At 34.0% G+C, this 21,863-nt stretch overlaps 2 protein-coding genes across 5 annotated transcripts; both read left to right on the forward strand.

Annotated features, from left to right (window-relative positions):
• Positions 1–1,292: 1,292 nt before the first annotated feature.
• Positions 1,293–8,910, forward strand: LOC112524071 (WD repeat-containing protein 91 homolog). 4 transcript variants are annotated; one of them, XM_025133699.1, is made up of 15 exons: positions 1,293–1,680; positions 1,753–1,875; positions 2,833–2,974; positions 3,044–3,303; positions 4,106–4,161; positions 4,327–4,421; positions 5,044–5,146; positions 5,704–5,798; positions 5,905–5,967; positions 6,472–6,547; positions 6,660–6,768; positions 7,045–7,157; positions 7,263–7,321; positions 7,877–7,985; positions 8,586–8,910. In XM_025133699.1, exons 1-15 carry the CDS (start codon positions 1,293–1,295, stop codon positions 8,718–8,720), a joined length of 1,926 nt encoding a protein of 641 aa, XP_024989467.1. In that variant the 3' UTR covers positions 8,721–8,910. The 4 variants fall into 4 exon arrangements, with proteins under 4 accessions (XP_024989467.1, XP_024989476.1, XP_024989486.1 ...); XM_025133708.1 differs by having other exon boundaries at positions 3,071–3,303; XM_025133718.1 differs by having other exon boundaries at positions 3,155–3,303.
• A 2,862-nt stretch (positions 8,911–11,772) lies between these two features.
• On the forward strand, positions 11,773–21,822 carry LOC112511099 (UDP-N-acetylglucosamine diphosphorylase 1-like). Its single transcript, XM_025116529.1, has 15 exons — positions 11,773–12,050; positions 12,515–12,569; positions 12,655–12,806; positions 14,827–14,866; positions 18,536–18,628; positions 18,704–18,816; positions 18,895–18,969; positions 19,459–19,498; positions 19,637–19,719; positions 19,815–19,892; positions 20,650–20,793; positions 20,995–21,062; positions 21,140–21,254; positions 21,358–21,514; positions 21,595–21,822. The coding sequence occupies exons 1-15, from the start codon at positions 11,871–11,873 to the stop codon at positions 21,690–21,692; spliced, it is 1,491 nt and encodes a 496-aa protein (XP_024972297.1). The 5' UTR covers positions 11,773–11,870; the 3' UTR covers positions 21,693–21,822.
• The last annotated feature ends 41 nt before the right edge of the window (positions 21,823–21,863 follow it).

Raw genomic sequence — 21,863 nt, forward strand, 5'->3', positions numbered from 1 at the left:
CATTTTATATTATTTATACAATAATTTAAAATAAAATTAATCTTATTTTTTATTTTATATTATTTCTACTAGAAGGCTATTCGCGCAATGCATCGAGATACATCTTGATTTTAATATTTCATTTTATTCTTTGTCTCAGTCGATGTTATAGTATGGTCTTATGTGCTTTTGAAAAAGCGATGATGTTTTTATTTTTGAATAAAATATAAATTTGAAGATATCATAAAAATTTGATAAAAATATACCGATATTAGTATCAAATTAACTATTTAAAATTCTTATTTTTTGTGTAATTTTTTTATTCAATTTTTTTATTATAATTTAATTTAGATTCAATAACGAATTAATTTATATTTGGTTTAATAATATAATTTTTTTATAAAGAYAATAATTAATTATTTTATTAGAACTTGATAATTATTCTAATTATATTTTAGATTTTTTACATTTTAAAATGAGATGTTTATCCTTTATTTGATTATGTTTATTCGCAGTTAGTTATACGAATTCAACACATGGAGTTTTAATAAGTTGTACTTATGCATAATTTACTTGTAATACTGAATTTTAAGTGATATACATCAATATACAATACTTCATGCATAAAAAATGGTTTTTAAGAGTTTTTATCAAATGATTTATAATATAGTATATATTCTTATTTTTTGTGTAATTTTTTAATTCAATTTTTTTATTATAATTTATATTTTGTTTAATAATATAATTTTTTTATAAAGACAATAATTAATTATTTTATTAAAACTCGATAATTATTTATAATTATATTTTAGATTTTTTATATTTTAAAATGAAATGTTTATCCTTTATTTGATTATGTTTATCCACAGTTAGTTATACGAATTCAAACATGGAGCTTTAATAAGTTGTACTTATATATAATTTACTTGTAATCTTAAATTTTAAGTGATATACATAAATATACATTATTTTATGTATAAAAAATAATTTTTAAGAATTTTTCCCAAATATTTTATAATATAGTATTGGTAATACCTTCATAAATCTCTTCAGGCCTCCCCCTTTTTCTCATTTCATCCTTTTGCTGCCATAAATCTCACTAGTTTGGGTTTCAAAACATCAAAAATGGACCAAAAATGGACCAAAATGTATTTTACGAATTTGAGAGACGAAAAACAGAAAGAAATCATAGTTGAGGGACCAAAAATGTAATTCACTCTAAAATTTATAAATGGAAAATTCGTAGTCATCGCGGTAAATGTAAGCCCTGTCATATAAACATGTCTGTCTTTGTAGGCTAAAACAAGAAAAAGATGGAGAATATGAATTATGCCGAGGAGCTTGTGAGGGAATTTTTGTTCTTCAGGGGATTCACAAGCACTTTGCAATCTTTTGAGAAAGAATTGGCCACAGATCTTGGCAAAGGATTTCAAAAGGATAAAATCTTTGACCTAATTTTTTCAGTATACATTCCGAAATTCCAGCCAGAAAATCTAATTTCCCTGCTGACCTTTTTCAAGCAATGTTTTTCTTCATCCGAAACTGTCTTGATTGCTACCTTGTCCAAATTGGAGATCTCTGTACTTCGATATTACATCGTTTACGCCGTACAATCAGGAAGAACTGACAAGATTATCGAGTTTTTTGGAGTTCATGGCGATGATTTGCTGCAAAGAAATCAAGATTGGATGTCGTGGTTTGGTGGGTCCTCTCTCCTTTCCTTTTGTGCTCGTTGATTTCTTCAGACTTTTGACTCTTTTCATTATTATGCAGCGATCCCATATCTCAAGAACCCTAGCTTGGATCCCCTGTTTCGTGTCTATTTCTCGAAGGAGTGGTTTGATGCACTGCAGCTTTCTGTTAGGAACTTCTTGAGTGAAATCTTCAATGGAACTCATATCCTCCCAACAACTTTTTGGATGTTTTGTCATGAAGTATTCCATTACATTGCCTCTCCTTCATCAGATATGATGCTCAGTTAGCATATTTAGCTATAGTGTATGTTAAAGTGAAAGAAATATCCTAGAGCAAGAATCGATTTGAAGGATCTCATGTTCTCAAATCTGAGTAAGTTCTAGAATATACTGATTTTCTTGGTGCTGGTATGTGTCTAGGTATTGGATGAATATCCACGTTTAACATAGGTATGCATCAAATGTTAATCTTTGCATATTTTGGAGTATATTGTATTAGCAGATGGTTTGTGTATCAAGTAACGTTGAAAATGTTGGTTCCCATTTCAGAGCACATACATGATGGAGATATGTGGAATTAGTGATACAAGTAGACAGTATAACTGAATTTAGCTTGTTTGGGAAGCAACTTGTGTGCAATCCTTCTTTTCCCTTAGGGTGTCATCTATATGAAAGATTTCTTGTTTGGCAAGTCATTTCTATGCAATACAGTGCTTTTTTTCCTGTTAGGACCTCATTTATATGCAAGTTACCTTGTCTGGTAAGTTGCTGTATGCAATATTGCAATGCAATGCTTTTTTTCTCTTAGAGATGTGTATAGAGTGATAAATATCCATTTTCCTCTTATTATGAACCTTGGTATATAGGAGGTTGATCAGGTGGACAGGAATAAAGGTTCATCTTTCTAAGTTCCATAGGGCTGGTACAAGCTTAATTGTTTATTTCAAATCAAGGTCCGCCAACATGATGCCAAATAGGATAGAGGGTTTGATTTTTTTCCTTGATGTGCTTTGAGTCTCTGACTAGTAGTCATGGACTTTGGGGTCTCTATATGCCTTGTGATTTGATTCTTGTATAGCTCATTAGTTTCTTGATTTCTTCATTGGTGTCGATGGTAGTCCTACTTCAAATTTAGGGAAATTTTCCTTAACTAATCCACGCATTCCTGCATTGTTGAAGATCAGTTCGGAAAAACTTACTGTGAACCACCTTAAGAATGATATCAAGCATCTTAATACCAGACTGTCACAACTTCAGGCTTTGTTGGAGGAAAAGGAGGCTCAATTATGTCGGTCCAAGAGGTAAGCTTGTTTCTTCACCACATGTTTATTCCAAGTATTTTTTTTCCTGACCACATGTCTTAATAACAGCAATTTTTCAACTGCACGTCAACTAAGCATTGGTGGTAGCAATGAATCCATGTGCTCCTCACCCGAGACACTGTCACGCGGCGTGCCTAAAGAACCCACTGTACCATCTAGGAATCTTGGTGAAGCTCATGCATCTACCACTCATTTGAGTGGGAGGCAGTCCTCAGACAAGGATGTTGATATACCTGAGGCTCAAGGAGTGAGCCTTGCAAGTAGCAGTTATGGTGGACAGAGTGATGAAAAGAATAGTTCTTCTGTTGGTAAGAAATTGTATCATTTCTTTCACCTTCCGTCTTTAAGTGTGAGCAAAGCTTTCTTTGTCTTGTTATTAAAGTAGTTTTACATCGATTGCAACTTCAGAACATTATGGCTACTTATTTCTCGTACATCTTAATCTTTGGTGACATCTAGACATGTTCTTAGTGTAACAACAAATGGTTGTCTTGAGGATTGATGGCAAGTGTAAGGAAGTTTAACTGCTGAGATGAACTTTGTACTCGACAAAGTCATCTAGACGCGGGACAATCCGTTGCCAAATTATAGTTCATTTTATGTAGGATGCTTAGAGTGGGTTAAGTACTATATATGTAAAATCAGCAACATATAATGTGAACTGATCTCACTATGGCAGCCGGCCTTGTTCTATACTTTGTGATATGTTAGTGAATTTCTGGGGTGCTATCAATTGATTGAATGATTTTAGGAGTTGCTGTGACCTTTGCCATGAGAGCTAATATGCTGTATAATAGTTTTTGGTGGATTGAACTGCTATGTTTTAAGGTCAAACCGTCAAAGTGACTTGACGGACCCTGCTATAGGTTGGTGATTTCTTGCAGTTCATATGAACGGAATAAGGAGTAAGACCTAGAATTTAGGGCGTAGCATTTGAGTGCTTCAATAGAACTTTGTGCAGTATATTTGTAGTCATAAGATGCCAATGGTTCATTATTTCTTCAAAGCGTATGAGGTATGAGCATGTACTATGTTTGTGGGGATGTGCTTTGTGTTTCCTTGTAGCGATTTATGTGATTGTTCAAGTGACTGTCAACTATATGGCAACAGGAATTGATGAACTTCAGCAAGAAGAAGATTTCCCAGAAGTGAAAGTAGACTTCCAGGTGCAATCGCTCATCCTTCATCATGGTTGAATTATGTCATTATGATTTACACCTATTATTCCTTCGTTCTTGCCCTTGTTCTCACTATGTCTACTCTTGATGTCTTCTGGTTCTTATTAAATCTGGATTATGCTCTTGTTATATGTGGAAAACCATGCTTTGCAGGAAACTTTCTTGGGCCACACAAGTCCAATCAGTTGCTGCAGGTTTTCTACATCTGGGGACAACATCGCAAGTGCTTCTGTGGATGGCACAGTCAGGTAGATCCTTCAAAAGCTAATGTTGCTCATCTGTCTTATAAATTGGAAGTTTGGTGTATATAAAGGAAAAAAGAGAGGATGCTGGCTCTTAGTGTCCAAAATCATTTGCTTGGTTTTATTCACAAATTCTGGTATATTTAATTGTTATTTGAAACATTTAAATATACTTGATAGGTAGGCCATAGGCTTTAGTCATCACCAGAGTTGTTGATTGTAACAAAATCTGATATAGAGGAGGAACTTCAGGAGATAAAAAAGAAAATAGAGCATTTGAGTCTGCAGATTTTAGGAGGGAAAAACAGCTTTATGTATCTATACATATATATATATATATATATATATATATGTATGTATATAGGCTAAGGTAATGTATTGCATGTACACTAAATTACTAATGCAAGTAATGTATGACTTACCTCAGTGGTCAACTCAAAGTTAATCTAGTGGACCAATTTGACTCACAAGGACCTTTTTAATGACGATGGAGCATCTTGGTAATCTCAACTTAGAAGCCTAAAGGAAACATTTCAATATTATGTATACGTCATCCCAGCTTATTATGGTCAACTCCGAGATCAAGCCGACATTTTTTCTTTCCTGATTTTCTTATGTTTTAATGAAGGATATGGACATACGACGCGTCAACTTCAGCATCAAGGAATGCAACCATCTATTGTGGGGCCGAGATTATGTCACTCGAATGGGATTGCAAATCTGACCGCTTGGTATACTAATTGATGCCATTGTTTTTTTAAGTTCTGAAACATCTTATACAATTATAATGGAAGTGGAAGTTTATCTTCTGTCTTCAAATAGTCATTGCTGTTAGACTTTCTGAGGACAAACAGGAAACCACGTTCTCTGATACCGAAAAGTTATGAATTGAAGGTTAACCTGTTCACTTACTTGTGCACTTCCATATTTGAGGATCTCATCGTCCCTAAAGATCCACTACGGTTTTGCTGAAAATTTTAGAGAACTTTGTTCTTTTCACTTATTAATGATTTATTCCTAGCTTCCACATTTATCATCTTCGTAAATGAATGAAAAGTTTTGAAATATTGAAGAAGGTTAAATTTCAGTCACATATTGATAGTTGAAACTGGAGTATGTGTTTGTTCCAAGACAAAAAATGCACACTTCTTTACAGACTTTCAAAAGTGGAAAAGTGGACACTTGTCAAGTGATTAAGATTGGTATTATTCTCATTGTTTTTTGGAGGTTCTGAATGTCCGAAACCAGGAAGTAATGCTCCTACATTTCATTGTCCATTTTGACAAAGCTTCTCATAGGCACTGCTGATGGAGGTATAAAAGCATGGAATGTTGATGCAAAGAGAGTTGTGTGTGATCTCAGTACAACTGATGCATTTCCAAGGTTCTTGTCTGTTATAACGTTTATTATTATTTTTGTTTCCTGCAAGGGTCAAACACATATACAGCCAGATATTCTTGATTTTTATTGCTTAATTTTTGAATTGCAGTGTTCTGGACCTAAAATGCAGCCCTGTGGAACCAATATTTGTGTCTGCAGCAGCATCTCGAGGGTACTATCTGCCGAGTATATTCCATGCCAAGTATCCTAAAAGTTCACTTTTTTTTTTGTGTGTGCTCAAGTGAGTCTGACAGTTCAGTGTCAAGTTTCGTTACTTTGAAAACCTTCTTTTATCCTTAACAAGTTTGAGGCAGAGTAAAAATGTAACTAGTATAAACTATAAGGTGGTAATTGCAAAATAAGACATAAGACATGCCACCACCCTTCCTTGAGTCACTAGATATTTTTAACTTATTTTCATGGTTGTCTTTTGTTGTTGCTATTATGCATGGGAATATGATGATTGAATAATCCTGTGGTAATTTTATGATCAATGATTTTAGGCTCCCTACAAACTTTTATAATTGCATGCTATGTGCTAGATGAAAACTGAAGCAGCTATTATTAGATCTGTGATGGTAACCTGTATTTCATAGTTATGCCTTCACATTTATTTGGATTTTTTGCTTTTCTGCTAGTGTTTATCAGAGTTTTGAAGAATACATTTCCCTTGTAGGCATGGCACAGGTTATATTGATAAATTGGGATTTGCATCATTAACTGTTTGGAACATGAGAACATGGAAGGCAATGGTAAGTGCTTTTGAAAAGTTGTACTTATCCATAAGAATTGTCCCCTTCCCCCAAAATCCAATACTAAAAGTGGAAGAGAACCTCCAAGTCTTACTTATCAATCTTATTGAAGACAGTCCTTCCTCTTGGGAAAGATCCACCTGCTATAACGTCACTATGCTTCAACCACAATGGGAAGATTCTAGCAGCTGCTGCAACAGATGGAATGATTCACATGTTTGGTATCCTAGAAAATTCTTGTTATGTTTTTTAAAGTACATAATATTTATATAAGGCAAATACTGACACACACTCCTCACCCTTGATGATTTGAACCCTTGACCTCTTGGGAGGCGGGGCGCTCTCTACCTGTACCCCGGATACCGCTGGATTACCCTTTGGTAAAATTCTTGTTTTTCTAGCTAAATGAGTACCCAATAGCCTATATATGCATTTGTTATCATGTTTACATGTGGGCAGAAGAACAAACAAAATGCATACACCTTAATCAGACTCAGATATGTCAGCTGGCTTGCAAATCACTGGATGGCCAGCCCATGATTCTGCCATCAGCTCTGTTCTTTTTGGGCCAGATGAGACTAGCATTTTTAGCTTAGGTACAGATGGAAAGGTGAGTTCTTAACTTGAAGCTGATGCATTGAAGCATTTCTAACCTCTTCACTTACAAAGCAATAGATGATGAATTTCAAGCATTGGTTTTTAATTGTTGTACCAGATATTCGAGTGGAGTTTGCAAAGTCAGGGTGAAGTTCTCTGGTCTAGAAATTGTAACAGGTGTACCTTTTTTTTTCCTCTTTTAGCCTTTAGCTTCCTTTCATAACTTTTGGATCAACGGCAATGCTGTGGCTCATGCATCCTTTTTTCTGTCCCTGGTGCAAGTGGATGTCATGCATCTTAGACAGAAGATGAAACTTGCTCATATTCCATAAGGAAAAAGTTTGACATCTTACAAAAATCTTGTCCAAAACCTGTTATGTTGATCATTTGCCAATTCATATGGTTTAAACCTGGAACATGGGTGTGCCTTGTATTGCAGCTAGTGATCGGCTATGTTGCCTTACACCAGACTGCTGTTGGTTTTAGGGGCAACCCTGCATATTGAATTATTGATTCATGTGAGTTCTGGTTCTCAAAAGGCTTTGGTAACTTTAGCATCCTAACATGCTAATTGGATAAAAAATGATAGAAGCTGGTAATGTTGGTCATGGTTCGTGGTCCTATATTTATCTTTTATTACTTCAGTATGATTCTTATATGTAGGTGGCATGCCTTCTTGGTCGAGTCGTATGATCAGAGAAGTTATTGATCTGAGTGTGGTCCATTATGCAGGTTCTGTAATCCCCAGAATTCACAGTATCATAGACATGAAATGGCTTTAGATGCAAATGGTAAACGACTTCTGGTGACGTCTGGTTCAGTTAGAGCACCAATATATCAGGTTAATATATATGTTCTCCCCCCCTCTCTCTATCCGCACACACAAATACTTGCATCATGAAGGTTCACATAAGAAAGGCAAAAATGTAGAACGTAAGAATAAACGATTCATATGTGAACCATTGACAAAACCTGAAAAAATTCATTTGAAGATGTGTCATGTATATGTGATTCATGTTCGCTTACTTACCTTTTTACCAATTCTTCGTATATGAAGATGCATATGTGAACCCAGGTTTCTTTTTACCTATGAATTCACATATAAATAATTTATTCTTACGTTTTCAACCTTTTTGTCCTTTTTATTTGAACCTCCCTATAGTTGCATCTTGTTAAACATAAATGTTGCGACACTGCAATATTAATCCTTGCGGCCAATATGTCAGCCAGGAAATAAGCATTTTGATGGCTAGATTTTCTTGGAGGCAGCCCCATTCCTCGAGCAACTTCTTAAACCTACAAGAATGTCTACAAACTTGATGAATCATGTTTACTATCCATACCCATTCTCTCTTTTATACCACAAGGACAATTTTGTTGGTTTAAACGCTTACTCTCGAAGTGGGACTGCTATTTTCTAAACAAATTTGGATGTCATCAGGTTCGAGATCATACGAATGGAATGAAAAGCCTTCCCCATAGTGCAGCCATATCAACCGTAGATTGGCACCCAACTTTGCCCATCTTCTTGACAGGATCAGCAGACAACTCGGTCAGGGTCACATCCATCTTATGATGGTTTTCAGTTTGATGTGTTTCGGTTGGTCGTTGGATTCGTGATGATGATGAGAGTAGTTTTGTTTTGGTGCTTTTGTGTGTTTAGTGTTTGATAGAGGAGGGTGTTGTCTTAATATAATAGTTCAAATTTTCCCTTTATACCGTAGAGGTGTAAAACACTCTTAATGTTACATTTTTTAACCACAAAAAAACCCTCTAATAGACTTGACTGTGGTTTGATATTATCTTACATTGTTAACTTCATTCTATTATAAAAATGAAATAGCAATTATCTTTAAATTATGAAGTTCTTTAGCTATGGTTTTTTAAACTTTGAAGTGTTAATATTTGTTGATATATAAATCTTATATACTGTAATCAAATAATGATAGAATAGAAAGCAATTTTGATTATAACCAAGGCCGGTCCTAATATTTTCGATGCCCTGTGCAAAAATAATAAAAATTGTCCCTAAGTCTATTTTTTTTAAGTCAACGAAACATGCGATTTTTTAAGGAGTTTAGAATCTATTCAAGCTAAGTATTTCATCTCCATGTTGATTTTTATTAATTATAATAAAAATATATAATAAAGGGACATAAAAACCAAAACTCTGAATATAAAATGATAAAAGAATAAATTATGGATTAAGATCGTGCTTTCTTTTTTTCCAGTTTTCGTTTTTCCAATTGAGATTAGCAAAACAGAAACTTTATTTCAATATATGAGACTTAAAAGATAAGGAAAACTATAATCAATTTTTAACTAAAATAGTAAATTACATCTAAAATACTGTCATAGTAAGCAACAAGTAAAACTCAAAAGTTACAGGTCTAACGACTAAAGGTTAAGAGCCTATCTGTTAGCAGCTTAATAAGTTTAATAAAACTAACAGCTTATTTACTCAACTATGCATGATTGTTTCGTAGTGACTTAATGATATAAAAAGTGACTTATCTAATAAGCTTATACGGGGAGCTTTATATAAAAAGTCAAGTTTTTTTTTTTCAAACATGTCCCTTCTAACTAAAAAAACGCTCCTTATATTTAAAAAAAAAACTCTCCCAACAAAAACTTTTTCAATTTATACAAACAGATTAATTCATACAGACAACTTTATACAAACAAAAACTTTTCCAACTTTCTAACTTTTTCCAACGATGTGCATTGAGTATTCATCATTACTAGGCCTTGAGCCTGTTTTTATAGTTAAAGCTCAGTTGTTCAATTATCAAATTATTAAACCTCAAACTAGTAATAAATGACAACTTGATGCCCCTTTAGGCTTTGTGCCCTGTACGGCCGCACGGACTGCACGTGGCAGGGCCGGCCCTGATTATAACTGCAAATTGTCCGATGGTATAGTCTAAAATAATATAGTATAATTTTTTTCAAAATTGGATAAGTGTTTATTAGGCCATTAAAGATATTTAACCAAATCAAAGGGTACCGTTGAGTGGATAAGTACTTATTAAACCATTTAAGACATTTAACTTGTTGGGTGAACATGACAAAGACTAAAAATCTTATCCGATTTACTTATTGAGTAAAAGACGCTTATCAATAATCTTAATATATCATTTTGATAATTTACCTTCTACGAAATTTTGAAGAACGTTAGATTTTTTCTTTTAGATTTTTATTTGCTTTGTTGTGTGGTAAATAACTAGGGTGTAAACGATACCAAGATAACTTGCGAACTACTCGAGTTCGACTTGGTCAAAACTCAACTCGGATAGGCTCGGCTCAAACTCAAACTCGACTTGGTATATTAATGAGTCGAGTCAAGTTACCCAATACTCGACTTCAAAAGCTCGTGACTCGTGAGATACTAGATTTTTTTATCTATAATTAGTTTTAAAATATAATATGTATAATATGATGTAATAAAAATGTCTTATATTTTTAGATATTTGAATAATATTGTGCATTTTTAACTACAAAAACTAATTATTATTTTTAAATCATAATTAAAAGAAGGCAAAAAAACTATAGAAGCGTTGGTGAAATTGTTTCATGTTGGAAGAGAGATAGTAAAAGAAGGATGAAAAGGTGCTATAAAAAGAGACGGATTTGAATGAAGTTTGTAACTTTGTCTATTTGATGATGAAGTTTGAGGTAGATCACTTTAGTTTTTTAAAATTTAAAAGAACACCTTTTAAGTTTTATAATTTACAAGAGATGATCCTAAAATTTCATAAATTTCGACGAGTAAGCTTGATTCGAGTTCAAGCTCAAGCTTAAAAAATTGCAACCAAGTTCGAGTCGAATTTAGTTTTTAATTACTCTCGAATTTTCAAATCAAATTCGAACTTAAGAAATGGTTATCAAATTCGAGCATATTGATAATCGAGCTCATTTACACCCCCATAAATAACACATAATATACATTTCTGAAATTAATTATATTTATATATATTCTATATAGAGGATGTGCACACAAACATATGTACACATGCATGCATAACAGTAAATAAATAAATAAAAAAAGAACTTAAAAATATATATTCAGAATAATATGCCTAAGCTGAAAAGGAAAGAGTAAAGAAAACAAATTGGCCCAACCTTTCTTCTTTTAAAGAAAGAATGCAAAATAAATTCACCCACATCAAACCTTCAAAGACTTGAAGCTTTTGAGCACAAAAGATTAATTGTGGTCAAAGTTTGGAATAAGTTTTGCTTATGATTTTAATTAAAATCTAGATTTCTTTACCCTTTTCCCTCAAGAGCCTATGTTTTATGTAATCTTTTACAAAAACTTATCTTAGAATCGTTACATCTCGGATTTTGAGGTTGAATCAAGATTCAAGAATCAAGATTCAAGAAGACCCAAGTCGTTTTTATGTGATTTAGAATCAGGGGGGAGTATGTTTAAAGAAATAAGACCACGAATTTCAAGATTGGTGAGAGTTATGATGAGATGGTGATTTGGAAGCACACGGTTTAGTTGAATTGTCACCCTTGAAATCCAATCATAAATAAAATCATTTGACTAATTCTTTTTGTCTCTATCTCTAAACAACCCACCAACTGAGCCAACGCCACTACCAACTGAGCAGATCGTCATTGCCCACACACAATATTACTTCGCTATCTATCTCTCTCTCTCTCTCTCTCTCTAGATCTACACACAGACAGATCCAGAGAGAGAAAGTTGACGGTGGCAGCAATGAGGGAACCGGCCACCGAGAACAACCACAACAACAACAACAACAACAACGCATCATCATCACCCCCGCCACCGCAAGCACTGCTCGAAAGGCTCAAAGATTATGGCCAAGAAGATGCTTTTGCCTTCTGGGATCAACTCTCCCCTGACCAACAACACTTTCTTGTTCAAGAAATTGAGGTTTTTTTCTCCCACCCCAATTCTGTATTCATCTTGAAATTTACTTTTTCTTCCTCTCTTTATAGATCTCTCATAATAATTGCTCTCATTTCAATACCAATTGCATTGTTGTTTGCACTCAGAAATTGGTTCGGTTTTCACTATTTTTGATTCTCCAATGGCAGATCCCGTACGAGATGTGATAATTGATAACTGTTCTTTCACCCTTTTTTTGGTTTAAAAAAAATTGTGACACCTCCTTGAATTATTGGAAATAAAACAGGTATTTCAATAAACTGCTACGTTGTATTTGTGATATATCTGTAATGTGGGTTTCTTGTTAACTGTGTTGAGAAATATTTTGTTAGTAGTTTAAGATAGAGAAAATTGCATAGTAACAGAAGTTATAAATTTGAATAGATTAGTAAATACTGCTCTTAATTCTTTCTTTCTAAATCTCTGTTAATAAATTAACATTTTGGCAGAACTTAGATCTTCCAAGAATTGATCGAATGATACGCTGTTCGTTTCAGTCACATGGTTAGTCTTTTTCGTCTGTGCCTGTGTTTTGTATAACTTCTGTATGTTTTGATGGGTTCAATTGGGTATCTGAATGATGAATCAGGGCTACCGGCGGCAGCAATAGAGCCAGTGCCAGAGAGCTTTGTGTCAACCGTAGAGGATAGGAAACTTGAAGATAGAGAGAGATGGTGGAAAATGGGTTTGAAGGCTATTTCAGATGGGAAGTTAGCTGTGCTGCTTTTATCTGGTGGACAGGTATAATGATCTTTACTTCTTTATACCAATCTTACTTCATTGTTCTAATCAAAAGGTCACATTTATTGGTGGTGCACTTTGTAGCTAAATCGGGCATTTTTGTTCTTTTGTCATCCCTTGTGAACTAAACACCATATGTGTTATGATCAATAAGATTTATGTTAATTTGAAAAACAAAAGATTAATTTAAAATAATTTGACCTGTTTTTCACCATAAGGGTAGTTTATATTCTTAATCATTAGTCAAAAGAGATATCGAGTATGTATAAGAAATTATTGCAACATCAGGGACCAAAGGGTATTTGTTTTACTGAAAAGAAAGGATGATGACAAAGTGTACTGAACTTTTCATTTAGAACATATTCGAATTAATTTTGCAAAATGAATCTCTCTCTCTCTACTTATCTACTTGATTTATGATTAACATTAATGAGTGTACAGAAACATGGCAATTATATGATGTTTCCTTTTGCCTTTTGGCTTCTGGAGATGCCCACTAATTACAACTTGATAATGAATCTGTGACACAACTAAAGGTAATGATGCTTTATAAAAAGTGCATAGTGGATTAATAGTTATGTTTTATATAATAAAGTTCCATCATCTGGGTTATGATTCTTTAATCACAAGATACAAAACTAACACAACCAATCTATCATAAATTACTATGTACAAATAACAAAACAGTGGGTAATTTATCTTAAAAAATATGATTATGTGCTCTGATATGAGCTTCACCTACTGGAATATCTATCCATGCTAATTACATATATGAACTATAAGATGATAAGCATAGTAAGTAAAGGTAATTTATCCTAAAAAATATGATATCTCATTTATCCGAATTAAACATAGGTAAGCAATAGGAAAAAGTAGCTTTTGAAGTGATGACACTGACAAATTAATGTGACACTGACATCTACCGTGATTTTTTTTTTTTACCCTCTGGCAGCGCCATGGAGTACCTTGCCCATGAGCATAGGCATTGTAGTCTAAGAGTTGAAACTATAAACCATGTATAGTCACAAAATAAATCAGATTGATTAAAAGCGCCAAGTGAGATATTTGGTTGTTACTCTTCCTCTATCTCATAGGTGCAGTATTAGAATCAGTTGATAACCTCTTTATGGTAGGTTTAGTCATATTGAGATGGAGCGGCTAATCACTCTTCGAGAGGGGTGGAAGACTTGATAAGATCTCTCTTTCTGGATTTTTCATTTAGTAGTTTCAAAAAAATACAATACAATGAGGAAGTATTAATTAGTTCTACATTGAGTCTCTATAAGTAGAACCTGAGAAATGTCCAGAGCAGAAGACAATCAGTTTTATAGGAGGCCATGAATAACATCTTCTGTTATCAAAAAATTTAAAGCACTGATTAGCTGCTATCAGATAGAGTGTGTGCTATCATTTAAAGCACACTGATCTATGGGATGTCGATTTTGAAAATTACGTGATGGGTAGTCTGTCAACTAGTCATGTGGTTAGAATGGTATGTTTAGTATGCTTTGTCTCCAGTTCCTTGCAATCAGATATGCATGCAATAAGAAAAGCTTATACATGATGGAAACTACTTGCTACATGTATCTTTCTTGGAACCTCTTGTCTTTCTTCCAGAAATATTCAATATATTTACAAGGGGCTTCTTTTCTTTCTTGGGGGTTTTAAGCCCTTTCTGTTAAGTTAATGATGTTTAATATAGACAGTTTAGATCAGTATAATCAGTGATAAAATATCTTCTCTAAATGGTTTCAAAAGACATGCTTCTCTACAGTTGCTATCATATTGGTTATTCTTCTTGTTATCGAAGGAGAAACATGTATATGTAACCCAGGAACTTAACCTTCACAAGTCCCGATTGGCCTTGTGAATTGGAACATTAAGAATCTTAAAAATACTCGCCGGTTCAACAAGAACATAACTTTGCTACGTTTGTAAGACCTATTATGGTAAACTTATATTAAATTTTCATTCTTCACAAAAATTTCGTGATTTTAATCCACACGTTCCTTAAATGCAGGGGACACGGCTTGGAAGTTCTGATCCAAAAGGATGTTTTAGTAAGTGTTTTACATGTGATTCAAGTTTTTTTTTCTTCTTCTCATTTTAAGTCTTCATTTAATGTATGTGACATTTCTTCTTTTCGTTTATATTTAACAATTCATTTTTTAAATTATTTATCTGCTTATTTTCCTTTTTACTAATTTGCAAATCTAATGGTACATAGCTAGGAGTAATGTTATATAATTTGGGTAGATACGATTCGGGAGGAAATGTAGTTGCCAAAGGCATTAGTGCTAGTAGGTGTAAAGATTATCAAACGAATCCTCATGGTACTTGGGGATGTGTGTAGGAAGTCTTGTTCTGATTTAGATTTTAATTAAGTTGGATCTATGCCTTTTGAGATGCTTTGACTTCAAAATCTGAGCTTCTCATCATTCAGTGAAACACTTCGCTGGTATAAGCAAAGAAAATATAAGTGGTTCATGATCTCTTCTCGGACACAAATAAGAATGCCAAAGATGAGCTGTTTACAGCAGTGTATGATGGAGATGTGAAGAATGCGCATATTGTTTCCGGGATAGGCAACTTGGGTTGGGTATGGCTATTCTTGTTTCAAGAAATGTTAGGAAACCACGGAGAAGAGAATCGAGGAGAAAAAGAAGATGCTAAAAGAAGAGAAGCCATTAAGCACTATTCATGAAAGTTTTCTTGCACCCCTTACAAAATTACTATCAATTTGCTGAATTGGGAGAATCATCCGGACTTTAAATAGGCTCAGCATATTTTAGTTCATACTTGGCTCAGCATATAGTATGAACAGTTATATACTTGAATTGATCTATGAACCGTCTTCAGATGTAAATAAAATGGATTAAATACCCTTGATATAAAAGTGAAAAGAACATGCTCTGCTGTCAGGTATTTAAATGTCCCCGTTATGCAGAAGAAGCTAAATTTTATAAGTCACATTTACAATAATACCCTTGATGAGAAAGGATGTCTCAAAGGACCTGGATACTCTTTAACTTATTTGATGTCATTGAGAACAAGAATTATATATACACTACACTAGGCCTCCAAACTAGATAGAGCAATACTTATACTCTCCACCACTATCCCAATAACCAGTACAATGGGAAGACTTGAACTTGCTCATTGTATCCAGAGTGAATGGGATATCATGTAACGGTAATGTATTTCACTTCTAGATAAAGCTTCGTATTTTTAAGCACAGGACCCTTTGACACGTTCTGTCAAGTTATTAAGATTCCCTTACGACATGTACCCATCACCCAATAAGTACTTTCCAAAGTTTCCACTAGAAGTCTCTCTAAGGTAGCTTTTGGTATGCAGACATGATTGGACTGGACAGAAGCGGACAAAACAAGAGGACAGAACTGGACAAGACAAGTTGTTTGTCTAGCGTTTGGTACGACTAGGGCCAGATAGGACAGGACTAGACAAGTTGCCTCTAAAAACTGTTTGATGATTTTATACATCATATAATATTTATAAACAACATAAATCAAGTCAATATTTAAATAGGAGTAAATTACATTTCCGTCCTTGTGGTTGGCACTCAGTATCAAGTTTGGTCCCTATTTTGAACTAATTACAGTTTTGGTCACTATGGTTGCCATTTTCTTTCACTTTTGATCCCTCTGACTAAGTCAGTTAAAAAAAGGTAGTTAACTTAAGGGTATTTTAGTCCTTTTTTGTCTTTTTTTCTTTTATTAGATTATAGAGTATATTACAATTTTCGTCCCTGTGGTTTGTTAATGATTTCTCTGCGTGCATCACCAAAATTACAACAATGACCCTTATAGAAATGTTTGTATAACAAACCCTTTTTCTATCGTATTTTATAATATGACCATCAAATTCTTAAAACTATTTTGGGGTTTCAATTTTAATTTTGAAGTTACAGTTAATAACATGATAAATTATATCAAATTGAAAATGTTTTTTTGGATTAGTGTAGACGGATTTGCAGATATACATCGGATAAATTCTATAAAAATATAAAAAATTTCAATACTTAACTCATTTTAAAGATGCCGACAAAACTTTTTCTAATGGTGTAATTTACAAAATAAAATATGTATTTTTAATGTATTTTTAGTTAAAACTATTATTAATTATTAATATAATAAGGGTATAAAATGAAAAATAAAAGAAGTAGGAAAGTAAAATAAAATAAATGAGAATTTATCACGATATAAATTGTAAATTCAATATTAAAATTGAGACCCACTGATAGTTTCAAGAATGTGATGGTCATTTTATAAAGTACAATAGAAAAAAGGTTTGTTATACAACCATATTTATAAGGGCCATTGTTGTAATTTTAGTGATGCATGAGATCAAAATAGAAATCATTGACAAACCACAGGGACAAAAATCGTAATTTACTCTATAATCTAATAAAAACAAAAAAGGAAAAAACACAAAAAAGTAAAAGGACCGAAATACTTAAGTTAACTAACTTTTTTTTAAGTAGAGTTAGTCAGATGGACCAAAAGTGAAACAAAATGGCAACCATGGTGACAAAAACTGTAATTAGTTTAAAATGGGGATCAAACTTGATAATGAGTGGCAACTATAAGGACCAAAAATGTAATTTACTTTTTAAATAATTTAATTTATAAACATTTTTATAGAACTTTCATATACATAAATATGTACATATATAGTGGTACCAAATTGGAATGAAGAATTTGATATAATTGATGGTAGTTCGAAAAAACCTGGTTCGTATAAATGAAAAAGTATGTTTTATTCGGTTGGGAGGATACTTATGGATTGGCGGAGGCGTGTTGGAGGTTGTTGCAGCGAAAATAGTGGTGGGGGTAGAGGCATTGGTGACTATGGAGGATATCAAGATGGTGGACATTGGTTATGGTGGAGGTGGCTGACGGTGGTCATGGAGGTGGTGGATGAGGTTGTAGTAGTGGAGATGGCCGATGGTGGTTGGCGGTGGCTACCATTTGCCGTTGTTGGTGGTGCCGTGGTGACGATGGGTGGTAGCGATCATTAAAGCAGATAACATACTAGGTTATATCAAATGCGGGTAGATTAGTAATTTTCTAGTATTTGTCTCATCCTTGTCCTATCTTGTTCTACCTATTTTTGTGCAAAGATCTTTTTTGTCGCACCCTATCCCGGCCCTTGTTCCTGTCTGATGTCGCGCCAAACATGGGACATTGAGTTTTTGTTATGTCCATGTCATGCTAAACATGGGACAATGAGTTTTTTCCTGTCCCATGTACCAAACGTACCCTAAATGAACAACTCCAAGTTTAATACTTAGAATCATTTCCGGCATTGACTATCATATACATTGAAAACTAAAACAATTTGTCTACCTTATCTTCTATTGATGGAAAGAGAGTATTATTTATAATCATTGTGGAAAAGTGCTTAATGAAAACTGAGGACCCTGCTCATAGCCAAACAATGACCTCATAAACCTTGGGGGACTTGCATTTGTCAATGGAGGAGCATAAAGAACATAGCAAGACATAGGGTACTTGAGATGTTTTATAGATTTGCAAACACATTCTGTTTCCCTTGCATTTGTCAATTTCGAAGTTAGGATTATGAGTAGTGGTAGTGAGATGGGAGCAAGTAGGGGTAAGGAACCAAATGGTGAAAGAGCTGCTTAAGTCGAATAACTTTTTAAGTTACACATCTGATTACTAATGTCATTGTTATCTTCATTCTAGATATTGGACTTCCATCTGGAAAGTCACTTTTCCAGCTTCAGGCTGAGCGAATTCTCTGCCTCCAAAGATTAGCTGCTCAATCCATAAATGAGGGTGAGTTTAATTATGTAAATTCTGTTAGAGTTCATCCTTTTTGCCTGCTGTCCTAATCTTTTCTGGTTTATGTAGGCTCTGCTAGTATTATACCAATACATTGGTACATAATGACAAGCCCATTTACCGATGAAACCACGCGCAAGTTCTTTGAATATCACAAATATTTTGGTCTTGAAGCTGATCAGGTGAGTTACTTATATTTTAAATTTATAGATTTGTTCTTGGGCACGCATTTTACTTACGATGAAAGCTATTTGGTGCAGGTCACATTCTTTTCCCAAGGCACAATACCTTGTGTTTCAAAGGATGGTAGATTTGTCATGGAAACCCCATACAGGGTAAGATTTGTTCATGTTTGGTTAGATAAATAACTAGCTGACAATCGCTACTAAATGCTTGATTGATGCTATGGGTAATTACAAAATTCTTAAATATTTTTTATTTATAGTCTTGGTTTTCCATGACCTTAAGCACTAACGACATGCATGTTTATACCTCTGAATGGAGCTTTTCTCGTGTTTGATACCCCTTTTTTCATCTCATTAATCTGTACATTCTACATTTATTTCTTCTAGTTTTCACAATAGTCCCATCACAACATCCTATTTTAGGCAATATATTATTATCTTATATTCCTATGATACTCTTCTTCTAATGTTCTTCATATGACCAATAATCTGGTTCTTAGTTAGGAGTTGTAATATTAGGTTCAACTTATTAGATTAAAGCAAGATTTATGTTTATCTTTCCTGCTATTACATTTCATTTTTCAATTAAATATTTTCTATGGACATGGTATTTAAGCAAATCTCAAATTTTGAAGCCAGGTAGCAAAAGCTCCTGACGGAAATGGAGGAGTTTATTCAGGTATATTTCAAGATAACCATATACTAGAGGAATTCATGAAGCTGTATTAAAGCATAATCACTAGTTCTAACCTTAGTATTCTTGTCATCTCAAATGCTTGAGTTGCTAATTGGTTTGGATTCTGACTTCCAAATTCAGCATTGAAGTATTCAAGACTATTAGAGGATATGTCCATGAGAGGCGTCAAATATTTGGATTGCTATGGAGTTGACAATGCTTTGGTGTGTAGTTTTCATTCACTTCATCTTCTCTCTCTCTCTCTCTTGCTTGTTTATGATTAAAAACATAGCCATAGTGAAGATTGTTTTACTTCCAGGTCCGTGTTGGTGATCCTACTTTCTTGGGCTACTTCATTGATAAGGGTGTAGCTTCTGCTGCTAAAGTTGTCCGTAAGGTGAGTTCTCTTGCTTGTTATTTTGTATATTAATTGAAAGGAACAACGATAAACCATCTTGATTGGCAATGCAAATATACTTTGAATGATACACACACAAATCAAACATACTCAGGCCAACTGAAACATTCGAATATAACACAGCAAAACCAAGGTAAAAGCAACAGCTGTGCTGTCTTCAATCATTATAATGTGTGCAAACTGGCCGACATGCCATTCACGAACCAATTTTCCTTGAAAGCTGAACCATTTTGAACAATGCTCAACAATTTGAAGGATTAACTTAACAGGCACCTTAGATATAAAATCATAAAATCCATATAATAATTTTTTGCAAAAATGGGAAGAGAGAATAGGATTTTTTGCGCTGCATGCAAGTTATTCTTTTGATGGAGATTATAATTAGATATTTTGATGAGCATGCATAGATGTGTGCCATGGTTGTCTTTAGATACTTGTAGACTTTCATACCAATGTTTGATCTTATTTAAAGGATGTTTTAGTGCCCAACAAACTGGTACAAAAACTGTGACAACCCTTGAATGCTCATTTGCTTATCAGCTGAATATAGAAATATCAGCAACCATCTGAATTTTATTGATGAAAACTGAACGCATCAACATTTTGTTATCTGCTGTTTGAATCAGTTTGACAGTTACTTCTAGTTGCAACAAGTCTCTCCTTTTGTTCTCCCTCTCTCTCTCCTGACTGCCACAATAATAAAATCACTTTATTTCATGCATTGATTTGAACACAGGCATACCCTCAAGAGAAGGTTGGTGTTTTTGTACGGCGTGGTAAAGGAGGACCTGTGACTGTAGTTGAATATAGTGAGTTGGATCAGTCACTGGCGAGCGAAATTAATCAGGGAACTGGCCGACTTCGATATTGTTGGAGTAATGTATAGTCTACCATTCCCCTGTCTTTTTAAATCCTTGTATCTTGGAGTGTTTATTTATTTATAAGCAGCATGCTCCCTGAATTTTTAGTTGTTTCTATGTTAGTTAAACTGCAATCGCTAATCTAGTGCCCTAATCAAACCACCCAGAGAGGATAAGGAAAGTTGTTAATATTCTAAGTGAAGTGCTTTCTTGTATTTCAGGTTTGCCTGCATATGTTCACTTTGGAATTTCTGAACCAAGTTGCAAATGGTCTTGAAAAGGACAGCATGTCAGTATTCACTTAACCTTTTCTGATTTGTGGGTGTTGACTTATTTAGTATGTTATAATTTTGGCAAAAATGACAGATACCACCTTGCTGAGAAGAAAATCCCCTCAATCCATGGGCAAACTGTTGGATACAAGCTTGAACAATTCATATTTGATGCATTTCCATATGCACCTTCAACAGCACTTTTTGAGGTCATCCCTTTTTATCAATTTGTGTTTATTAGCAAAATGGAAGGAAAAGTCTGTGCATATGATCATCACTTTTCCTGATTGTTTTTCTCTGTTTGTTACATAGGTATTACGTGAAGAAGAATTTGCCCCTGTAAAGAATGCAAACGGGTCCAACTTTGACACTCCAGACAGTGCTCGACTTCTGGTTCTGCGTCTGCATACACGCTGGGTGGTCGCAGCAGGCGGCTTTTTAACACATTCAGTGCCACTATATTCAACTGGTAAAAATACCTTTCACAATAAAGCATTCAATTGGCCTATTATCTTCTGTTCTAGTAATCCATCTGTTTACTGCAAGCAGGTGTTGAGGTTTCACCGCTTGTTTCATATGCTGGAGAAAATCTTGAAGCAATTTGCCGTGGTAGAACGTTTCATGCGCCTTGCGAAATCACATTCTAGAATTTGTTTCTATTTTTCATCTTTTGCCATTTTTTTCTTCATACCTGAGAATTTGTACTGATCGGATCCTCCAATAGCAGCTCTTCTACTGATATTGAGAATTGTTTGGCTTAATTTTGTTTTATGAATCATTTTCCATTTACTTACTCATATAATAATCTCTAAGCTCTC

The sequence above is a fragment of the Cynara cardunculus genome (genome assembly GCF_001531365.2).
Source record: "Cynara cardunculus var. scolymus isolate 2C chromosome LG 1, CcrdV1, whole genome shotgun sequence".
NCBI classification, from domain to species: Eukaryota; Viridiplantae; Streptophyta; class Magnoliopsida; order Asterales; family Asteraceae; genus Cynara; species Cynara cardunculus.